Source organism: Salmo salar, chromosome ssa25 (assembly GCF_905237065.1).
Source record: "Salmo salar chromosome ssa25, Ssal_v3.1, whole genome shotgun sequence".
In the NCBI taxonomy this organism is placed as follows: domain Eukaryota; kingdom Metazoa; phylum Chordata; class Actinopteri; order Salmoniformes; family Salmonidae; genus Salmo; species Salmo salar.
This window is the reverse complement of record NC_059466.1, coordinates 31,724,485-31,743,941: the sequence shown is the minus strand read 5'-3', so window position 1 is coordinate 31,743,941 and position 19,457 is coordinate 31,724,485. Positions and strand designations below refer to the sequence as shown.

The window sequence follows — 19,457 nt, the reverse complement described above, 5'->3', positions numbered from 1 at the left end:
CCACATGGTAGCAAAAACTAACTAGCAGAAATTGTTAACAAGTTAGAAATGATTTAAAAACACACTTTGCTGTAGGCTACTATTTACTAGTTAACAAAAAAAATCATGTATGTCATATAAAATATATTCACCCCACCCAGTATTGTAATCAAAACTTAACAGAAAGCATGTAGTCCTTGGCTCAGACAGTGTAGTAGTGTGGGCTCAAAAGCATCTCATTAGAGTGCATGATCTTCAGAATCAGCTGTACATGTGATGGAAGAATGCACTGCACATGTGATGGAAGAATGCACTGTGCATGCAGAGGGTTGCAATTCCATTGAATTGGGGATAGTTTAACCAAAATATGCCACAAGACCTAGAAATGCCTTATGTGTATCCGACAAAAAAAGGTTAACTGTTACATGCTAAGGTTTTTTGATGAATTTAAGCAAAATTCCCCAAATTCCAGGGCTTAACTTAATTTAATGGAAAGTTTCTGACCCTTTGCAACCCTAGCCGTCTATCAGAAAACCAGTCAGTATCTGACGTGACCACCATTTGCCTCATGCAGCGCGACATCTCCTTCGCATAGTGTTTATCAGGCTGTTGATTGTGGCCTGTGGAATGTTGTCCCACTCCTCTTTAATGGCTGTGTGAAGTTGCTGGATCTTTTATTTCAGCTCATGGAACCAACACTTTACGTGTTGCGGTTACATTTTTCTTCAGTGTAGTTCTAGACAGTAATAAATTAACCAGTTTTAAGGACTTCTGTAACCTCTAGTCTACAACCTGACAAATAAAGCCTATCACCTAAATAGCATATGACACATTTGTCAGTAGACATTTTATTATGTTTGGAATATTCTGATTGCATTTTTGGTAGGTTAGGTGGCAGTTAGAGCAAACTGGGTGAGTATGGCAAGCAAGGTCTGACTCATTACTGTTACGTCAGTACACCTAAACAGACAGGGAATTTGAATTGACCATAAGGACTCGATGAAATGCAGAATGAAGATAAAGATATACTAGTTCATTTTCATAACTTGAAAAAAGTCTATATTTGTGTTTACTGAAGCATGGTCAAACATTTCCTCGTGTTTTTGCTTGTGCCATTACTCATATGTTATTACCATTTGAACGATTAAATTGGCCCCATTTATAGGGAAAACATCAAATGAGAACATAAAATGTGTCGTCATCACCAACCATGGAGCTCGAGTTCAGCAGACCATCACATATATTACCAGTGCAGCATTTGCTTTCGTTTTACTTTGATTCGCAAATAACCTGCTAGCACGACAGCAAATAGTAGCATGTCGAAAAGGGGAAGGAAATTCAATATTTATCTAGCTAACGTTAGGTAATCAGAAGAAACATTTACACCTACCCGTTTTCCTTCGTCCACGAATATGTTTTCTCCGAGCAGGACTGAATTACAAAAAGCATCGAATGCAGGGAGTCTTCATGATTTTGTTATGATCACAAACATGGCAAAACTTGATTTGATCAAGCCAATTCCCATCGCGCAGTCACGTTTACTATAGTTTGGTGAGTTCCTGATCAGCTGATTCACTAGGAAGAACCCAAACACGCATAACAATCCCTTCCGGAATAATGCCCAGGGACGTACAATAAATCCCAACATTTGTGTAAAACGCATAGTACAGCACTCAGAGGACCTATTAGAATTGCAGCTACCGGTAAGTAAATCCTCGAGAGCATTTTCTATATTGTAGGTAAATGTATGCATTTAGATATATGGTCAAATATATGGCATAGAGCAGAGATATTTTTTTATAAAATAAACAACAACACAAGAAGCAACCCCATAAAACAGACTAATGTAATAAATACAAACACTACTTAATGTGACTGATCGATAGTTCAATTGCTATTGAACAAGATTATAAGTACAATAATCATAACAAAATATTTAAAATATACGTATTTTCTGCCTCTCTGTGTCTATGTGTTTCTGTATTTTTTTTATTTTTTAAATCAGTCTATGTGTTCGACTACAATGTGTGTTTGATTAGTAGGGTCTTCCTCGTGTGCCCAGAAGACAGAACGGGTTTCCACTAGTTACCATAGCCCCCCAAAATATATATGGATATATCGTAAAAATTCATGAAAACACAAATACGTTTTTTGGTCTTAATTTAAGGTTAGGGTTAAGCTTTCTGAAGGCTTCGGAGCTTTCACAAAATTGTGCTAAAAAACGGTTAATTACTTGGAGCTTCATTATCGGTTCACGGTGCACATTAGGGACATCTGCTGGTCAACAATAAACAGCAGTGTATGATTATGAAATATACATTTTTTTCTCTGTACTGTTTTCATCAAAACTCCGTGGCTCAGCGGTAAATCGTTGACTTTAGTAGGGCCAGTTGGAACACCAGCAGGTTTACATAATGCTTCCATGTTTTGCTTTCAGGAGGACTATTTTTCTAAAACCCAATCTATGGCATTATTTCGGATGCTTAAGACATAAGCGATACTATACTAAATAAAACGATTTATTTGAACAACAATGCAGAAAGTGTGGTTTCACATACATTTATTTTAAATAGAGTGCCTTCAACAGTATTCGACCACATTACCCTCACGTCCCTGAATGTTTCATTGTTCCCTATTCTACCTGCTAAACTACCAATTAGGTGAAATTATATTTACAAAATCTTTGTAAGTACAGTGTCCAATAGAGGTCGGTGTTTGGTTTATTGTCATGCATTTCTCGGATCGCTAGCATGATGTGTATTCTTCCTCTCTCTGATCTTTCCTACTTTTCCCCATCCCTCTCTTTCGTCAGGGCTCTGACACGGTGCTGGAGGTGTTCAGTGTGTTGCCGAGGACGAGGTGGAGAGGGTGATGGCCAAGAAGCTGAAGAGAGCCAAGAAGAAGGCCAGGTAAGTCGCAGTGGTTTTTGTGACAGCCACGGCAAAAACCAGTCTGCAGATGTAGTTCAAGTTGGGACATTCGTCAAATATGTGTGGAATCTAATTCCAATCAAACTAAATACTTCAAATATTTATATATACAGTTATGTTGATTACATTTGTGAAATATAAAGGTGAGGTGCTGCTGCCCCCTCATGTGCAGGATGCAGAGGAGGAGGACACCCCAGAGCCTGTGGTGGAGAGGAAACTGGCAAATGAGATTGTGAGACTGACCAACATCAAGGCCTCTGCCAAGATTAGGTACACTCACACACTCAATCAACCAACCAACATTTTGTGTCACTTTATATCCTAGATGGGTGGACTGCCTGCTGTGTGCGGGTGGGGAGTTGAAGGTAGCCATGCTGCTCCAGAACAACACAGTGGAGACTTACAGCCTCAAGACGACTGACAAGAACCCCACGGGCACTAAGACCTCCAGGATCACCATGGGGGACCAGGGTGCCCACACATTGGCCTTCAGCTCAGACAACATTGCTGTCCTTTCCGCCTCTCCGGGGACACTGTCAAAGTCTGGAACAGGTGGAAACATCAGGTCACACAGCACTAGGATTGACCTGACCATGGGGTTTCACTGTATAAGTTAAATCTAGTTAATTAAAGCTTTAGGCTTTCCAGCATCTTTAAAAGTTTACATATATTATGACACCTAGACACATATTATAAGATGTTTTCTTCATTCTGATTGGGTGTCGTAACAGGAAGTTCCTCTCTGTCGCAGGTCTACCCTGCAGGTAATTCGCACCATGGCGTGTGAGTACGCCCTCTGCTCCCTGTTCGTCCCTGGAGACATGCAGATCATCCTAGGAACCAAGGTAACACACATGCATGCACACACTAACATACACCAAACTACTGCAGATGTGCATTATCCAGTATTGGACTATTGTGTGGAACTCAGGTTTACCGAGAGAGGACTCTAGTGCCCAAGCCTGTTTTATAATGAGCAGTGCCATTGAGGACTTTTGCCATGTTGGCGCTGCCCATGCTCTCACAGACGCCATAGTGGGACAGATACAATGATGTAATGTCTATGGGCTAACCTAGTCTGTCTCTCTCCTCTCCTGTCAGAGTGGTAAGATTCAGATCTTTTACTTGGCATCAGGAACCCTCCTGGAGACTGTCGATGCCCATAACGGAGCTCTGTGGTCCCTCTGTCTGTCTCCTGATCAGGTACTGTCTGTGTGTCAGGATCTGCCTGTCCATGTTCAACATCATCTACAATACATGTAGAGCATTCATGGATCTCATCTTCTAAAGTGCCAATCTCCATTACAACTCCAAAGGTCCCCTTATATGTAGACAAAAGCCCATGGACAAGTCCACATTTACAGAGTGATGCTGAGACTCACTTTAAAATGTACAGTAATGTCAAACAAAAACCAATGATTTAAAAGTTAAACAAACCATACAACTCTATGCACAATGATTACTTTGAACAATCTCCACATATTTTTTTTTACAAAAGCACATTTACTTGAAGAACAGTATGGAGATGCAAAGTTTGGATACAGAATGACATTACCAAACTTTGCATCTGCACTTTGTTTGACATACATTTTAAAGTCTCAGCATCACTCCGTTATCGTGGAAATGCCCCCATACAATCATTCCCATTTGCTCTGTAATTATGTTATTTCCTCAGAGGGGGATAGTGACGGCGGAGTTTCAGCTGATTAAGGATGGAGAGGCTGCACAGAAGTAAGCCAAGCTTTATTCCTTCTGTTTCACATACTGTCAATAACACAATAATGCTGTTTTCTACTAGAGGCAAAGAAGTTCTGTTGTCCAGGCAGGTACTAGTGATCCCAGGCTGCATGGTGTTATTCAGGTGAGCTTCTATGGAGTGAGCCCTTGACTGGAGTTTGTGTTGACCCTAATCTAAGTGTGTGTGTGTTGCAGGAGGCTGACGGTGAAACACATGTGTACACTGCAGCTGGATGAGGATGTGTTGCGTCTGTGAAATATTCTCCTGACCAGAGATTGTTGGCTGTCTCCCTGCTGGACTGTACCGTCAAGGTTTTCTACACTGACACACTCAAGTTCTTCTCTCTCTGTATGGACACAAGCTCCCTGTGCTCTGCCTGGACATCTCTCATGTGAGTACCAGTACTCAATCTGGCAACCAATCTTAAACTAAAAACGAATGTAATGTGGGATGCTAGATGAATATAGAATGTGCATGGTTAAAGTTGCTGTGTGTTATGTGTGTTTAATCTGTCTTGACTCTGAATGTTACTTCTTCTCCACCTCTCAGGACAGTGCCATGATAGCAACCGGTTCTGCAGACAGAAACGTCAAGATCTGGAGTTTGGGAACTGTCACCGATCTATGTTTGCCCACGATGACAGGTACAGAAAATGTATAACCTAATGTTAATATGAATATATAATATACTGCCAGAACACATCGTCCTAAGCCGTCAGACATATGGTCAGTGTAAATGGCTTAATGTGGACGCTTTACCAACGGTCTCAAATGATATCATTTAATATACGTTGGCTTCCCTCTCCCCATTTCCAGTAAAATATTTAATTTAATCTCCAGTTTCATAAACACTGTCCTAGTTAGCCACCTCTGACCGATGACATCACCCCATCTGCTCTTTCATGTCGCCGTTTTGTCATTTCTCATCTGCTTTCCTTTTCCTTCTCATTCTTTCTTTTCTCAGCGTCATGTACCTTCAGTTTGTTCCCAAAACCATCTGTTCTTCACAGCGGGGAAGGAAAAGAAGATAAAACAATGGGATGCAGTCAAGTTTGAGCACATCCAGACTCCAGAGGTGACATTCACTCCCATGCTGTTACATTTCCCATATGGAGATGAGGCCTAGAGTTCCATTATTAAAAATATTGATGATTGGCAAGCAATTATGTGACCTAAATGCGCCCTTTCCCATCTGAGTGACTTAATTTATTATTATTTATTTCAAACAGTGGAAGTATAAATGTGTGTTTTCTCTGTGTCGTTTCTCTCTCACTGACGTCTCGTGTCTCTCACAGATTCCTGGAGAGACCAAAAGCAGCACAAGTGGCGAAGAAGAACATAGAGACAGTCAAAGCTGTGTCATGACTTTACTTTCATTAATCTGATTATTGTTATTTATTTAATCATCTAACTATGTTTAATTGTTACCCAATTTAAATGAATCATGTAACAATTAACTAATTAGGATTTGGGGCACCACGGAAGAGGTTGTTTAACCTCTCTAGGGTATGTGGGACGAAATCGTCCCACTTAGTCAACAGCCAGTGGAATCGAGTGGCGCGATATTCAAATACCTTAGACATGCTATTACTTCAATTTCTCAAACATATGACTATTTTACACCATTTTAAAGACAAGACTCTCATTAATCTAACCACATTGTCCGATTTCAAAAAGGCTTTACAACGAAAGAAAAACATTAGATTATGTCAGGAGAGTACCCAGCCAGAAATAATCACACACCCATTTTTCAAGCTAGCATATAATGTCACAAAAACCAAAACCACAGCTAAATGCAGCACTAACCTTTGATGATCTTCATCAGATGACACTCCTAGGACATTATGTTATACAATACATGCATGTTTTGTTCAATCAAGTTCATATTTATATCAAAAACCAGCTTTTTACATTAGCATGTGACGTTCAGAACTAGCAAACATACCGAAAACTTCCGGTGAATTTACTAAATTACTCACGATAAACGTTCACAAAAAACATAACAATTATTTAAAGAATTATAGATACAGAACTCCTTTATGCAATCGCGGTGTCAGATTTTAAAATAGCTTTTCGGCAAAAGCACATTTTGCAATATTCTGAGTAGATAGCTCGCCATCATGGGCTAGCTAATTTGACACCCACCAAGTTTCGCACTCACCAAACTCAGATTTACTATAAGAAAAATTGGATTACCTTTGCTGTTCTTCGTCAGAATGCACTCCCAGGACTTCTACTTCATCCACAAATGTTGTTTTGGTTCAAAATAATCCATAGTTATGTTCAAATATCCTCTGTTTTGTTCTTGCGTTCAAGACACTATCCGAACGGTGACGTGCGGACGCGTATCGTGACAAAAAATTTCCAAATATTCCATTACCCTACTTCGAAGCATGTCAAACGCTGTTTAAAATCTATTTTTATGCGATTTTTCTCGTAAAATAGCGATAATATTCCGACCGGGAGACTGAAAATGTAAAATGGCCTCTTCACGTGCACGCGTGCACCCGTCTCATTGTTCTCAGATCGACCACTATCCAAATGCGCTACTGTTTTTCAGCCATGGGCTGCAAAGTCATCCTTCAACGTTCTGGCGCCTTCTGAGAGCCTACGGGAGCCTTAGAAAGTGTCACGTTACAGCAGAGATCCTCTGTTTTCGATAAAGAGAGTGTAGAAGGCCAAGAAATGGTCAGAGAGGGCACTTCCTGTACAGAATCTTCTCAGGTTTTGGCCTGCCATATGAGTTCTGTTATACTCACAGACACCATTCAAACAGTTTTAGAAACTTTAGGGTGTTTTCTATCCAAAGCCAATAATTATATGCATATTCTAGTTTCTGGGCAGTAGTAATAACCAGATTAAATCGGGTACGTTTTTTATCCGGATGTGAAAATACTGCCCCCTACCCTAGAGAGGTTAAAGAGTTACCATCTCCCGAGTTAAACTCTATAAGGTATATATCTATTACATCAATAAACAGTCATCTTATTAATCATTACCTCATATCATCATTCTGAACAGTCGTAAACTCAAGCATCTGCAAAAACTCCAGCCTTGCTCATGATTCAGTGCTACACAAATTGGTTTAATTATTTATTTACTAGCAAACTAAATAATTACACAGAAAAAACATACACACTTGCTACATGAGACAAAGGTCCCTAGCGGACTTTCACAATATGGCTTTTTATCCAACGACATGGAGAGAGAGAGAAAAAGACACTTATCGTCAATACATTTCAGGACTTTTCTCACATTAATCATATAGTTTGCACACGAATGGGCGGCAGAAATCATTCATGTATTTACGTATGGGTGTCTTTGTCCGGCATGTAGTCCTGAACAGAACTACAGAGTTCACTCTGTTCCATTCGATCCTGAAGCTGCTTATTTGAAGATAAGCCAGCCGTGCCGATGGTTCCAGTCAGGTGATGAGAGTAGCGTACTACAATGATTTGACAAGGGTAGTAGGATGGTTTGAAGAGTTCAAGATATTTTAGTCAGGACAGCTAATCAGCTGTACCAGTGATTGTCTGAGAGGGTGTGTTGTCCTCTTCCTCCTTGTGTTGATAGTCAGGATTTGACCCACGATGAACATGAGCTGCAGCTTGCCGTCTCTCTGGTCTAAAGGAAGGTGAGTTTATTTCTTCACCTCGTGTTGAGGTTCAAAGTACCAACCATTTCAAATGTGTAGCTACCCGACTCACGTTTCCTGGTCAATTGTTCATTTCGTTACCAAGGCTCGAGGGGACAGCTCCGTCTGTCTGACACGCTCTCCGACCTCACTCGGGGCATGGCTACCTACTTATGCACAGTTTATAGGAGATAGATTCTCTTATACCTCCTAAAATCACATTCCTATCTTAACAACAATACTTTAAACATTTTTCATATTACATGTGTAACCGATGTGAAATGGCTAGTTAGTTAGCGGTGGTGCGCGCTATTAGCGGTTCAATCGGTGACGTCACTCGCTCTGAGACCTGAAGTTGTTGTTCCCCTTGCGTTGCAAGGGCCGCGGCTTTTGTGGCGTGATGGGTAACGATGCTTCGTGGGTGTCAGTTGTTGATGTGTGCAAGGGTCCCTGGTTCGAGCCCAGGTTGGGGCGAAGAAAGGGACGGAACCTACACTGTTACACATGCACAACTTATTGGATGGAAACTTGACAGATAAAGGGGATATACTTTCCAAGTTACAGTGATTTGTTCATACAGTTTTTAATGACATCACAAAATGAAAAGCAATATTACATTCATTTTCCATAGCTCCCCACTGACCACTCCCTACGTCACATTATGTTAGAAATATTGTTTCAGTATTCACGTTTGACCGAATTAGAGTTTTGTTGGGAAAAGTCTGTGAAACAGAGATTCCTTTGTTCATACTGGAGGGGAATAAAGAAAGTATTCTACTTAAATTTATGACAGGGCGTGGAGGTGTCAAAACCCCCACACCAGATCCCTCCTCCACTCTGCGGGTGAGAGAAGGTCTGGTTATTGTCAGCCATTTCCAAGCTGATCTGACCCATTGTGATCCTCACAGGACAGTCATGACAGCTGTGAGTCTCCATGTCAAGTAACTAGACTGCAGAGATGGAGAGGTTGCGTGTGCGTGTGCGTGTGTGTGTGTGTGTGTCTTCAGGCTGAGCTTGTCATGGAGGCTCTGGAGCTGTACAGCTCAGAGAAAAGGAAAATGGAGGAGCATCAGCCTGCCAGTCAGCCAGCAAACAGTTGCCTCCACCTAAAGTCAATCTTATCCTTGCGGCCTTTGGAAACTTGTCTGTAAGTTTTTAATTCCACCTGAAATGATGATACGTGCATAGCCCAGGGTACTAGTTCCGTTCCTCACTAATCGATCATGTAACCATTGTAACTACATCCTCTTCTGCCTCCCTTGCAGCCGTCTTGCTATGTCATTGACGTGATGAAGAAGGCCCATTCCAGTGAGCTGGAGGTGTCTCTGCTGGTCCTGCCGTTCCCCTACGTCCCAGACCTGCTGTCTCTCTTCAACCGCTATGTCCAGGATGGCCTGGAGGTCGAGCTAGTGTGCCACTTCTTTCTGCTCAGGTATGCTAGCCTCCAACGCAGGCTTCTCAAGTGGTGCGATAACCTGGGGAAGTTCTCCCTTTAGGATGATTATATAAATGGGTGGAGTCTAGAGTCTAGATGCCCTCAATCTCACACAAATTATCAAGGAAACCACCAGGTACAACCCTAAATCCGTAAACATGGGCACCCTCATAGATATTATCCTGACCAACTTGCCCTCCAAATACACCTCTGCTGTTTTCAATCAGGATCTCAGTGGTCACTACCTCATTGCCTGCATCCGCTATGGGTCCGCGGTCAAACGACCACCCCTCATCACTGTCAAACGCTCCCTAAAACACTTCTGCAAGCAGGCCTTTCTAATCAACCTGGCCCAGGTATCCTGGAAGGATATTGACCTCATCCCATCAGTCGAGGATGCCTGGTCGTTCTTTAAAAGTAATTTCCTCACCATCTTAAATAAGCATGCCCCTTTCAAAAAATGTAAAACTAAGAACAGATATAGCCCTTGGTTCACTCCAGACCTGACTGCCCTTGACCAGCACAAAAACATCCTGTGGCGGACTGCAATAGCATTGAATAGTCCCTGCGATATGCAACTGTTCAGGGATGTCAGGAACCAATACACACAGTCAGTCAGGAAAGCAAAGGCTAGCTTTTTCAAACAGAAATTTGCATCTAACTCCAAAAGGTTTTGGGACACTGTAAAGTCCATGGAGAACAAGAGCACCTCCTCCCAGCTGCCCACTGCACTAAGGCTAGGCGACACGGTCACCACCGATAAATCCATAATAATCGAACATTTCAATAAGTATTTCTCTACGACTGGCCATGCTTTCCTCCTGGCTACCCCAACCCCGGCCAACAGCTCCGCAACCCTCGCAGCTACTTGCCCGAGCCTCCCCAGCTTCTCCTTCACCCAAATCCAGATCGCAGATGTTCTGAAAGAGCTGCAAAACCTGGGCCCGTACAAATCAGCTGGACTAGACAATCTGGACCCTCTCTTTCTAAAATTATCTGCCGCCATTGTTGCAACCCCTATTACCAGTCTGATTAACCCTAAAGATTGGAAAGCTGCCGCGGTCACCCCCCTCTTCAAATGGTGTGACACTCTAGACCCAAACTGTTACAGACCTATATACATCCTGCCCTGCCTTTCTAAAGTCTTTGAAAGCCAAGTTAATAAACAGATCACTGACCATTTCGAATCCCACCGTACCTTCTCCGCTGTGCAATCCGGTTTCCGAGCTGGTCACGGGTGCACCTCAGCCACGCTCAAGGTACTAAACGCTATCATAACCGCCATCGATAAAAGACAGTACTGTGCAGCCGTCTTCATCGACCTGGCCAAGACTTTCGACTCTGTCAATCACCACATTCTTGTCGGCAGACTCAACAGCCTTGGTTTCTCAAATGACTGCCTCGCCTGGTTCACCAACTACTTCGCAGACAGAGTTCAGTGTGTAAAATCTGGGGTCCTGTTGTCCGGACCTCTGGCAGTCTCTATGGGGGTACCACAGAGTTCAATTCTCAAGCCGACTCTTTTCTCTGTATATATCAACGATGTCGCTCTTGCTGCGGGTGATTCCCTGATCCACTTCTATGCAGATGACACCATTCTGTATACATCTGGCCCTTCATTGGACACTGTGTTAACTAACCTCCAAATTAACTTCAATGCCATACAACACTCCTTCTGTGGCCTCCAAGTGCTCTTAAACGCTAGCAAAACCAAATACATGCTTTTCAACCGTTTGCTGTCCGCACCCGCCCGCCCGACCAGCATCACTACTCTGGACGGTTCTGACCTAGAATATGTGGACAACTACAAATACCTAGGTATCTGGATAGACTGTACACTCTCCTTCCAGACTCATATCAAACATCTCCAATCCAAAATCAAATCTAGAATCGGCTTTCTATTTCACAACAAAGCCTCCTTCACTCACGCCGCCAAACTTACCCTAGTAAAACTGACCATCCTACCGATCCTCGACTTCGGCGACGTCATCGACAAAATAGCTTCCAATACTCTACTCAGCAAATTGGATGTAGTCTATCATAGTGCCATCCGTTTTGTTACCAAAGCGCCTTATGCCACCCACCACTGCGACCTGTATGCTCTAGCATGCTGGCCCTTGCTACATATTCATCGCCAGACCCACTGGCTCCAGGTCATCTATAAGTCTATGCTACTCAGCTCACTGGTCACGATAACAACACCCACCCGTAGCACGCGCTCCAACAGGTATATCTCACTGGTCATCCCCAAAGCTAACATCTCCTTTTGGCCGCCTTTCCTTCCAGTTCTCTGTTGCCAGTGACTGGAACGAATTGCAAAAATTGCTGAAGCTGGAGACTTACATTTCCCTCACTAACTTTAAACATCAGCTATCTGAGCAGCTAACCGATCGCTGCAGCTGTACATAGTCCATCTGTAAATAGCCCACCCAATCTACCTACCTCATCCCCATATTGTTTTTATTTACTTTGCTGCTCTTTTGCACATCAGTATCACTATTTACACACCATCATCTGCTCATCATCATCTGCTCATCTATCACTCCAGTGTTAATCTGCTAAATTGTATTTACTTTGCTACTATGGCCTATTTATTGCCTTACCCACTCATGCCATTTGCACACACTGTATATAGACTTCCTTTTTTTATATTGTGTTATTGACTGTACGCTTGTTTATTCCATGTGTAACTCTGTGTTGTTGTTTCTGTCGCACTGCTTTGCTTTATCTTGGCCAGGTCGGAGTTGTAAATGAGAACTTGTTCTCAACTCGCTTACCTGGTTAAATAAAGGTGGGAAAAAGAAATTCAAACTAGTTATGTGTTGCTATTTTGCATGGGTGGAGCTCCAAACAGAGGTGGTGTTTCCGAAAACGAATTCTGACTTGAAACAAGCTAGGTATCATAAGATAATGCTGCATAATCTACTAAAACTTTGTCCGACACACAGTAGGAAAAGAGGCACGGACAAAACAAGGAAAAACAAAATGGGAAAAACAAGGAAATTCCTCTCCTGAAGGAAAATGACATTTCTACTTACGGCCAATAAAATGCGAACGTTAACAGCCGGCGCTTCCATTGAAACGCACGATCCAATGCTATAGTTTTCCAGACTTCCACTAGTCGAGTCAACGACACTATATTTGGAAGGATGACCTCTCGAGACGATGGACATGCTAACAAACAACATTACACTAATCATAAGTGTTTGTCAGTCAGTTGTTTGTGCATTTCTCTCACATAATTTCTGATGAAAACCTTGTAACTCCATTTTTGCTAATTTTTCTATTATATATATATATATACACTGCTCAAAAAAATAAAGGGAACACTAAAATAACACATCCTAGATCTGAATGAATGAAATAATCTTATTAAATACTTTTATCTTTACATAGTTGAATGTGCTGACAACAAAATCACACAAAAATAATCAATGGAAATCCAATTTATCAACCCATGGAGGTCTGGATTTGGAGTCACACTCAAAATTAAAGTGGAAAACCATACTACAGGCTGATCCAACTTTGATGTAATGTCCTTAAAACAAGTCAAAATGAGGCTCAGTAGTGTGTGTGGCCTCCACGTGCCTGTATGACCTCCCTACAACGCCTTGGCATGCTCCTGATGAGGTGGCAGATGGTCTCCTAAGGGATCTCCTCCCAGACCTGGACTAAAGCATCCGCCAACTCCTGGACAGTCTGTGGTGCAACGTGGCGTTGGTGGATGGAGCGAGACATGATGTCCCAGATGTGCTCAATTGGATTCAGGTCTGGGGAACGGGCGGGCCAGTCCATAGCATCAATGCCTTCCTCTTGCAGGAACTGCTGACACACTCCAGCCACATGAGGTCTAGCATTGTCTTGCATTAGGAGGAACCCATGGCCAACCGCACCAGCATATGGTCTCACAAGGGGTCTGAGGATCTCATCTTGGTACCTAATGGCAGTCAGGCTACCTCTGGCGAGCACATGGAGGGCTGTGCGGCCCCCCCAAAGAAATGCCACCCCACACCATGACTGACCCACCGCCAAACCGGTCATGCTGGAGGATGTTGCAGGCAGCAGAACGTTCTCCACGGCGTCTCCAGACTGTCACGTCTGTCACATGTCCTCAGTGTGAACCTGCTTTCATCTGTGAAGAGCACAGGGCGCCAGTGGCGAATTTGCCAATCTTGGTGTTCTCTGGCAAATGCCAAACGTCCTGCACGGTGTTGGGCTGTAAGCACAACCCCCACCTGTGGACGTCGGGCCCTCATACCACCCTCATGGAGTCTGTTTCTGACCGTTTGAGCAGACACATGCACATTTGTAGCCTGCTGGAGGTCATTTTGCAGGGTTCTGGCAGTGCTCCTCCTGCTCCTCCTTGCACAAAGGCGTAGGTAGCGGTCCTGCTGCTGGGTTGTTGCCCTCCTACGGCCTCCTCCACGTCTCCTGATGTACTGGCCTGTCTCCTGGTAGCGCCTCCATGCTCTGGACACTACGCTGACAGACACAGCAAACCTTCTTGCCACAGCTCGCATTGATGTGCCATCCTGGATGAGCTGCACTACCTGAGCCACTTGTGTGGGTTGTAGACTCCGTCTCATGCTACCACTAGAGTGAAAGCACCACCAGCATTCAAAAGTGACCAAAACATGAGCCAGGAAGCATAGGAACTGAGAAGTGGTCTGTGTTCACCACCTGCAGAACCACTCCTTTATTGGGGGTGTCTTGCTTATTGCCTATAATTTCCACCTGTTGTCTATTCCATTTGCACAACAGCATGTGAAATTTATTGTCAATCAGTGTTGCTTCCTAAGTGGACAGTTTGATTTCACAGAAGTGTGATTGACTTGGAGTTACTTTGTGTTGTTTAAGTGTTTATTTTTTTGAGCAGTATATATATATATATATATATATATATATATATATATATATATATATATATATATATATATATGAAAGCTATGTACTCTGAACATTTCATGACTAAGACCAAGAAAATGTATTCACAATAGCTTCTGAAGTTTCATAATTGTATGTTTGTTAATGGGGAGAATATGGTAATTTGTTCAATTTCCTGAGAAGTTTCTGTTGTGGAGATAAGATGTTTACATCAGACACAACGATATGCAAATAACCTCACGCAGGTGTGTGTGTCTGGTGTCTCTGTGGTACTTGCGAGTAGATGAGCCTCATGTCTGTCTGTGTCTGTCCTCACTGTGCTGGTCCTTATCTTTCCAGGGTCCACTTTGGCCAGATCTCCAGTAACCGGATGCTGCCAACCGTCATAGACGAGCTAAGAAGCAACACCATCTCTAAAGTCTGAGAGTTCAGGGTAAGTCCAATCAAAGAATATAGAAACATTTAATTTAACGGCTGATGATCCACAAGTCTTATCAAACTGTTTCTCGCCTTCTGCTCCTGGATGTTCTGGGGTTCAACAGTGCTGGTTGCCAGTTTCTCCAGAGGGAGGTCGAGAGCAAAGAGGACATCATGTTCTTTGCCGATGCCGCCTCGATGAGAAGCGAGGGAGAGAAGAGAGCTATACTCACCATCGCCTGAATCACTCTCTCTCTCTCTAGAGGCTGGTGGGAGGACCTATAGGAGGACGGGCTCATTGTAATTGCTGGAATGGAATTAATGGAACAGAGTCAAACATGTCATTTCCATATGTTTGTTTGATACCATTCCATTCCAACCATGACAATGAGCCCGTCCTTCTATAGCTCCTCGCACCAGCTTCTTTAGATATCTACCCCAAATCATGACTAGTAGGCTACTGCAGGCAAGGCCTTTAGCAGAGATTTACACTGTTAGTTTTATATTTCAACTGTTATAGGATCCTGATAGAGCATAACACTGTTGTTCAATGACATGCTTCATTTCCCAAATAAACTGTGTCTGAGTTACTCATCTCAAGCCTCGCTTCCTCAGGTTTTACAGAACGACTGTGAATTAATAAATCCACTGTGCCCTAACTCGAGTCAAAAGGAAGTAGTGTATGTATACACAGCAGATCCCTATGCAACCACAGTCTCGTATAAAACACATCAAACTCCATCTTAAATAGATACAATTCATGTTGGACTTTTCCCTCCCTGGTCGGTCTTAGCTTCCCGTCACATGTGGGTTTGACAGGTATGATTTAGGCCTGTTTCTCTGGGTTTTCCTGTATCACAGCTTAGGGGAGTGATTCGGGGCTGGATCAGGGCCAAACCGGACCGACGTGGGCTTCAGGGGGATAGAGAGTGGTGTCCGATTTGTCACAGACCACCAGTCTCTCAGACCACCAAGACTGCCACTCCCAAAGAGCTCACAATACAGAACCAGATTCAGTCAGCTACAGGGGAGCCCCTCCTATCTCTCCAGCCTGGTCTCATAGACTAGATGTAACATAGTATAAATCCTGCATACTCAAATTACAATGGTACGTTTGTCACAGATAAGTTCGATGATTACTTAATGCAAAAACAAAAGTAGAGTAGTTGGTTGGAGTGGATGGGTGGGCGTCTAATGCAAACATCTAGTAACCCAAAGGTTGTGAGTTTGAATCTCATCACAGACAACTTCAGAATTTTTGCTAATTACCAGATTTTCAACTACTTACTACTTTTTAGCTACTTTGAAACTACTTAGCATGTTAGCTAAGCCTTCCCTAAACCTTAACCCTTTTAGCTAACCCTTCAACTAGCTAGCTAACGTTAGCCACCTAGCTAGAATTTGTAACATATCTTATGTTTTGCAAATTCGTAACATGTCATATGAATGGGTGATGGACATTCACAAATGAATACATACCATACGAAACGTAACATATACTAAATGGAGCGTCTCAGATTTACATACAGAATAATATGAAATGCTCTGAGACCAGGTTGCCCTCTCCTCTCACCACTGTTATTCTATACTGCCATCAGTGGGAGACAGATTCAGCTTGACTTCACTGCTCTGTAACCCAGGCTGAATTTATGGTTACTATACCTCGTGTATGTTGACAACATATTTCACCCAAGAGTAGAGTATAGGACCCACATCTCTCCCATCTCAGTTTTCAGTACCATATTTTGCTGAAATATAGACTACTTGCATTTTTTCCACAACCCTGAACTTTAACCACTTAACATTGGCAATGTTCCACCCACATCAAGCACGTAATGTTCCACAAGTGTGTTTATATCCTGACCGCAGGGCGCTGTGAATTAACACCTTAAAACACCTTTTCCCTTTGTTCGCTTTTTAATCTTGCAGCAGACAAAAATCAAATTAACTCTGTATTTATAAGGCTGTAAAAAAGGGCCAGAAATTCTTTATGAGGGTGAATTTGGCTCTTTAAGCTATAAATGTCACATCTACCTAAATTAAAAATTCTTCAGAAAAAAACTGAAACACACACACACACACAGTTACAACACACCAGCAATGGATTACAGACTAATCTCAACTCGAAATGGCATTAGAATGCATAATTTATTTTCAAAACAGTATGAAACATTTTTAGATAGCCTATGTAGCAAACAAAGTTTGACCTGAAATGACCCCCAACATTTAAGTTACCTTTCAGTAAAACTATGAACTCAATTTAAAAAGCAGCTGCCCCATTAAAAGTAACTTCTCATTTAAAAAACTGCTTACGTGGCATCGTTTAGTGTGACTTGTGTTCGTGACTGTATCACAACATAAATTAATGTTGAGTTTGTTTCAATCCTGCCCACAGCTGACAACACACAAGTAATCATCAGTTTGGAACACAACTGCATGGGACCCAGTCGTAATGCCTGTGGTACATTTTTGTTGACTTTGGTTATCCCTATGGGGTTAGTTAGGGACCATCGGTAAATTACACAATGTAAATGGGACAATATGTTAAAATTCCTATAACTCAAAATTTCAATGACTTAAAAATGTCAAACCAACTATAAATTGTAGAAATACATTTTGGGGAATTTAATGAGAAATTTAAAAGGTGTGCCATGTGAAAATATTGTCTAATTTAAATTGTGTCATTTATGGATGGGCCCTAACTAGCCCTGAGCTAGGCTATCCAAAGTTAAATACATTTTGCCACGTTCGCAGACCAGCCAATGAAGCTAATTGGTGAAATAATTTGGCTAACTCTTCCCACCTGCGAACACACACAAGACACCCACATCAAACCAGGACACTGAAACCAACTTGCGTTTGAATTCAGCCATGGCCGCTAGCATTTCTTAAAGAACCAAATCTAAAACAAGTCCAAATCAGGAAGTGCAGTTGCCCTTTAACCTTGTCTTATTCAATATAGCACACTTTTCCAGTTTTACATGTGTAATCTCGTTCTCTGCCCCAAACAATATCTAAAAGTGCGAGATTTTTTTACTGGTGTTTATGTCAACCTGTTATATTCTGCACTGTTACAGAACACTCATAACAGCCATGGCACACAGAGTGTGAGTGAAATGTTTGAAGTTTCCTCCCTCCATCTCAGTCATATGTATTGTGGCTACAGCTACACAAGGACCCCAAGTTTATTATTAATTTTAGCTTTATGGCTTTTCACATACAACAGGCTAGTGTACCTGGGAGGAAAAATGGGTCTGGTTGGTTCCATAGCTGTGACTTATCCAGAAAAATGACCCACTGCTTTCTCAAACTAACTCCTGGCTCTTCAGATGAGTAAACAGAGAGAATTGTAGAATAAGCGCTTATCCGTAGTAGTTATATGTGGGTGTAACTGGATACATTTCAATGGATTGACATGAATCTCATGTGCCCTGTTTCAAGACTATACAGACAGTGTTATAATCAAATCAATCAAATGTATTTATAAATCCATTTTTACATCAGCAGATGTCACAAAGTGCTTATACAGAAACCAAGACTAAAACCCCAAACAGCAAGCAAATGCAGATGCAGAAGCATGGTGGCTAGGAAAAACTCTCTAGAAAAGGCAGGAACCTAGGAAGAAAACTAGAAAGGAACCAGGCTCTGAGGGGTGGCCGGGTGGAGATTATAAGAGTACATGACCATTAAGGCCAGATTGTTCTTCAAGATGTTCAAATGTTCATAGATGACCAGCAGGGTCAAATAATAATCACAGTGGTTGTAGAGGGTGCAACTGGTCAGCACCTCAGGAGTAAATGTCAGTTGGCTTTTCAAAGCCGAGCATTCAGAGGTCAAGACAGCAGGTGTGGTAGAGAGGGAGAGAGAGGGTTGAAAATGGCAGGTCTGGGACAAGGTAGCACGTTCGGTGAATAGGTCAGGGTTCCATAGCCGCAGGCAGAACAGTTGAAACTGGAGCAGAAGCACGACAAGGAAATACACGTCTGGTGAACAGGTCAGGGTTCCGTAGACACAGGCAAAACAGCAGGAACTGGATCAGCAGCACGAGAGTATGGATGGACTATCAATAAGTAGGTCAACCACACAGGTCAGGTAGAAAGCAGATATGTATCTATTGTATTTGCTGCATTCATGCAGAGGACCTCTCCTATATGTACACAAGTCTTAAGAATCTGTGTAGAGAATATGAGTGTTTTCCAAAATAGTCAGCAGTGGCCCACTAAAGGATTGAAGAGAGAGAGAAAAAGAAGGGGTTTAGACAGTACACTACTGAACATGACCACTGGGTTGCAGTCTTACCTTTCCCAAAACTCTTGGCAGTAGCCACCTGCGGAGTCCATGTGAATCCAAAGCCCCCTATCCAAACCTGTGTCAGTAGATTACAGCCCTAGCACCTGCTCTGTTGTTTAGCTCATAATGGTTAAGGTTAGGACTGGGTCCA

The 19,457-nt window shown here is 42.4% G+C and overlaps 2 protein-coding genes across 5 annotated transcripts in view; one reads left to right on the top strand and one right to left on the bottom strand.

The window, feature by feature from the left end:
- The window catches only part of LOC106586605 (ganglioside-induced differentiation-associated protein 2), a 34,195-nt gene extending 32,569 nt beyond the window's left edge, over positions 1-1,626 (bottom strand). For 2 of the 4 annotated variants that reach the window (XM_014174068.2, XM_045707863.1), the window contains exon 1: positions 1,370-1,626. The gene's annotated coding sequence lies outside the window, so the exon portion shown is untranslated. The remainder of the gene's footprint in view (positions 1-1,369) is intronic. The other 2 variants (XM_014174067.2, XM_014174069.2) reach the window with 1 other exon arrangement.
- Positions 1,411-15,610, top strand: LOC106586554 (WD repeat-containing protein 3). The gene is given in 20 exon segments (XM_045707433.1): positions 1,411-1,682; positions 2,792-2,888; positions 3,082-3,141; positions 3,235-3,430; positions 3,433-3,461; positions 3,661-3,754; positions 4,011-4,112; positions 4,585-4,640; positions 4,842-4,893; positions 4,896-4,986; positions 4,989-5,038; positions 5,197-5,245; positions 5,248-5,290; positions 5,611-5,636; positions 5,639-5,769; positions 9,189-9,351; positions 9,354-9,427; positions 9,546-9,712; positions 14,939-15,032; positions 15,142-15,610. Coding segments are annotated over 18 exon segments (1,506 nt in total). The 5' UTR covers positions 1,411-1,682; positions 2,792-2,850; the 3' UTR covers positions 15,024-15,032; positions 15,142-15,610.
- Positions 15,611-19,457: the final 3,847 nt, after the last annotated feature.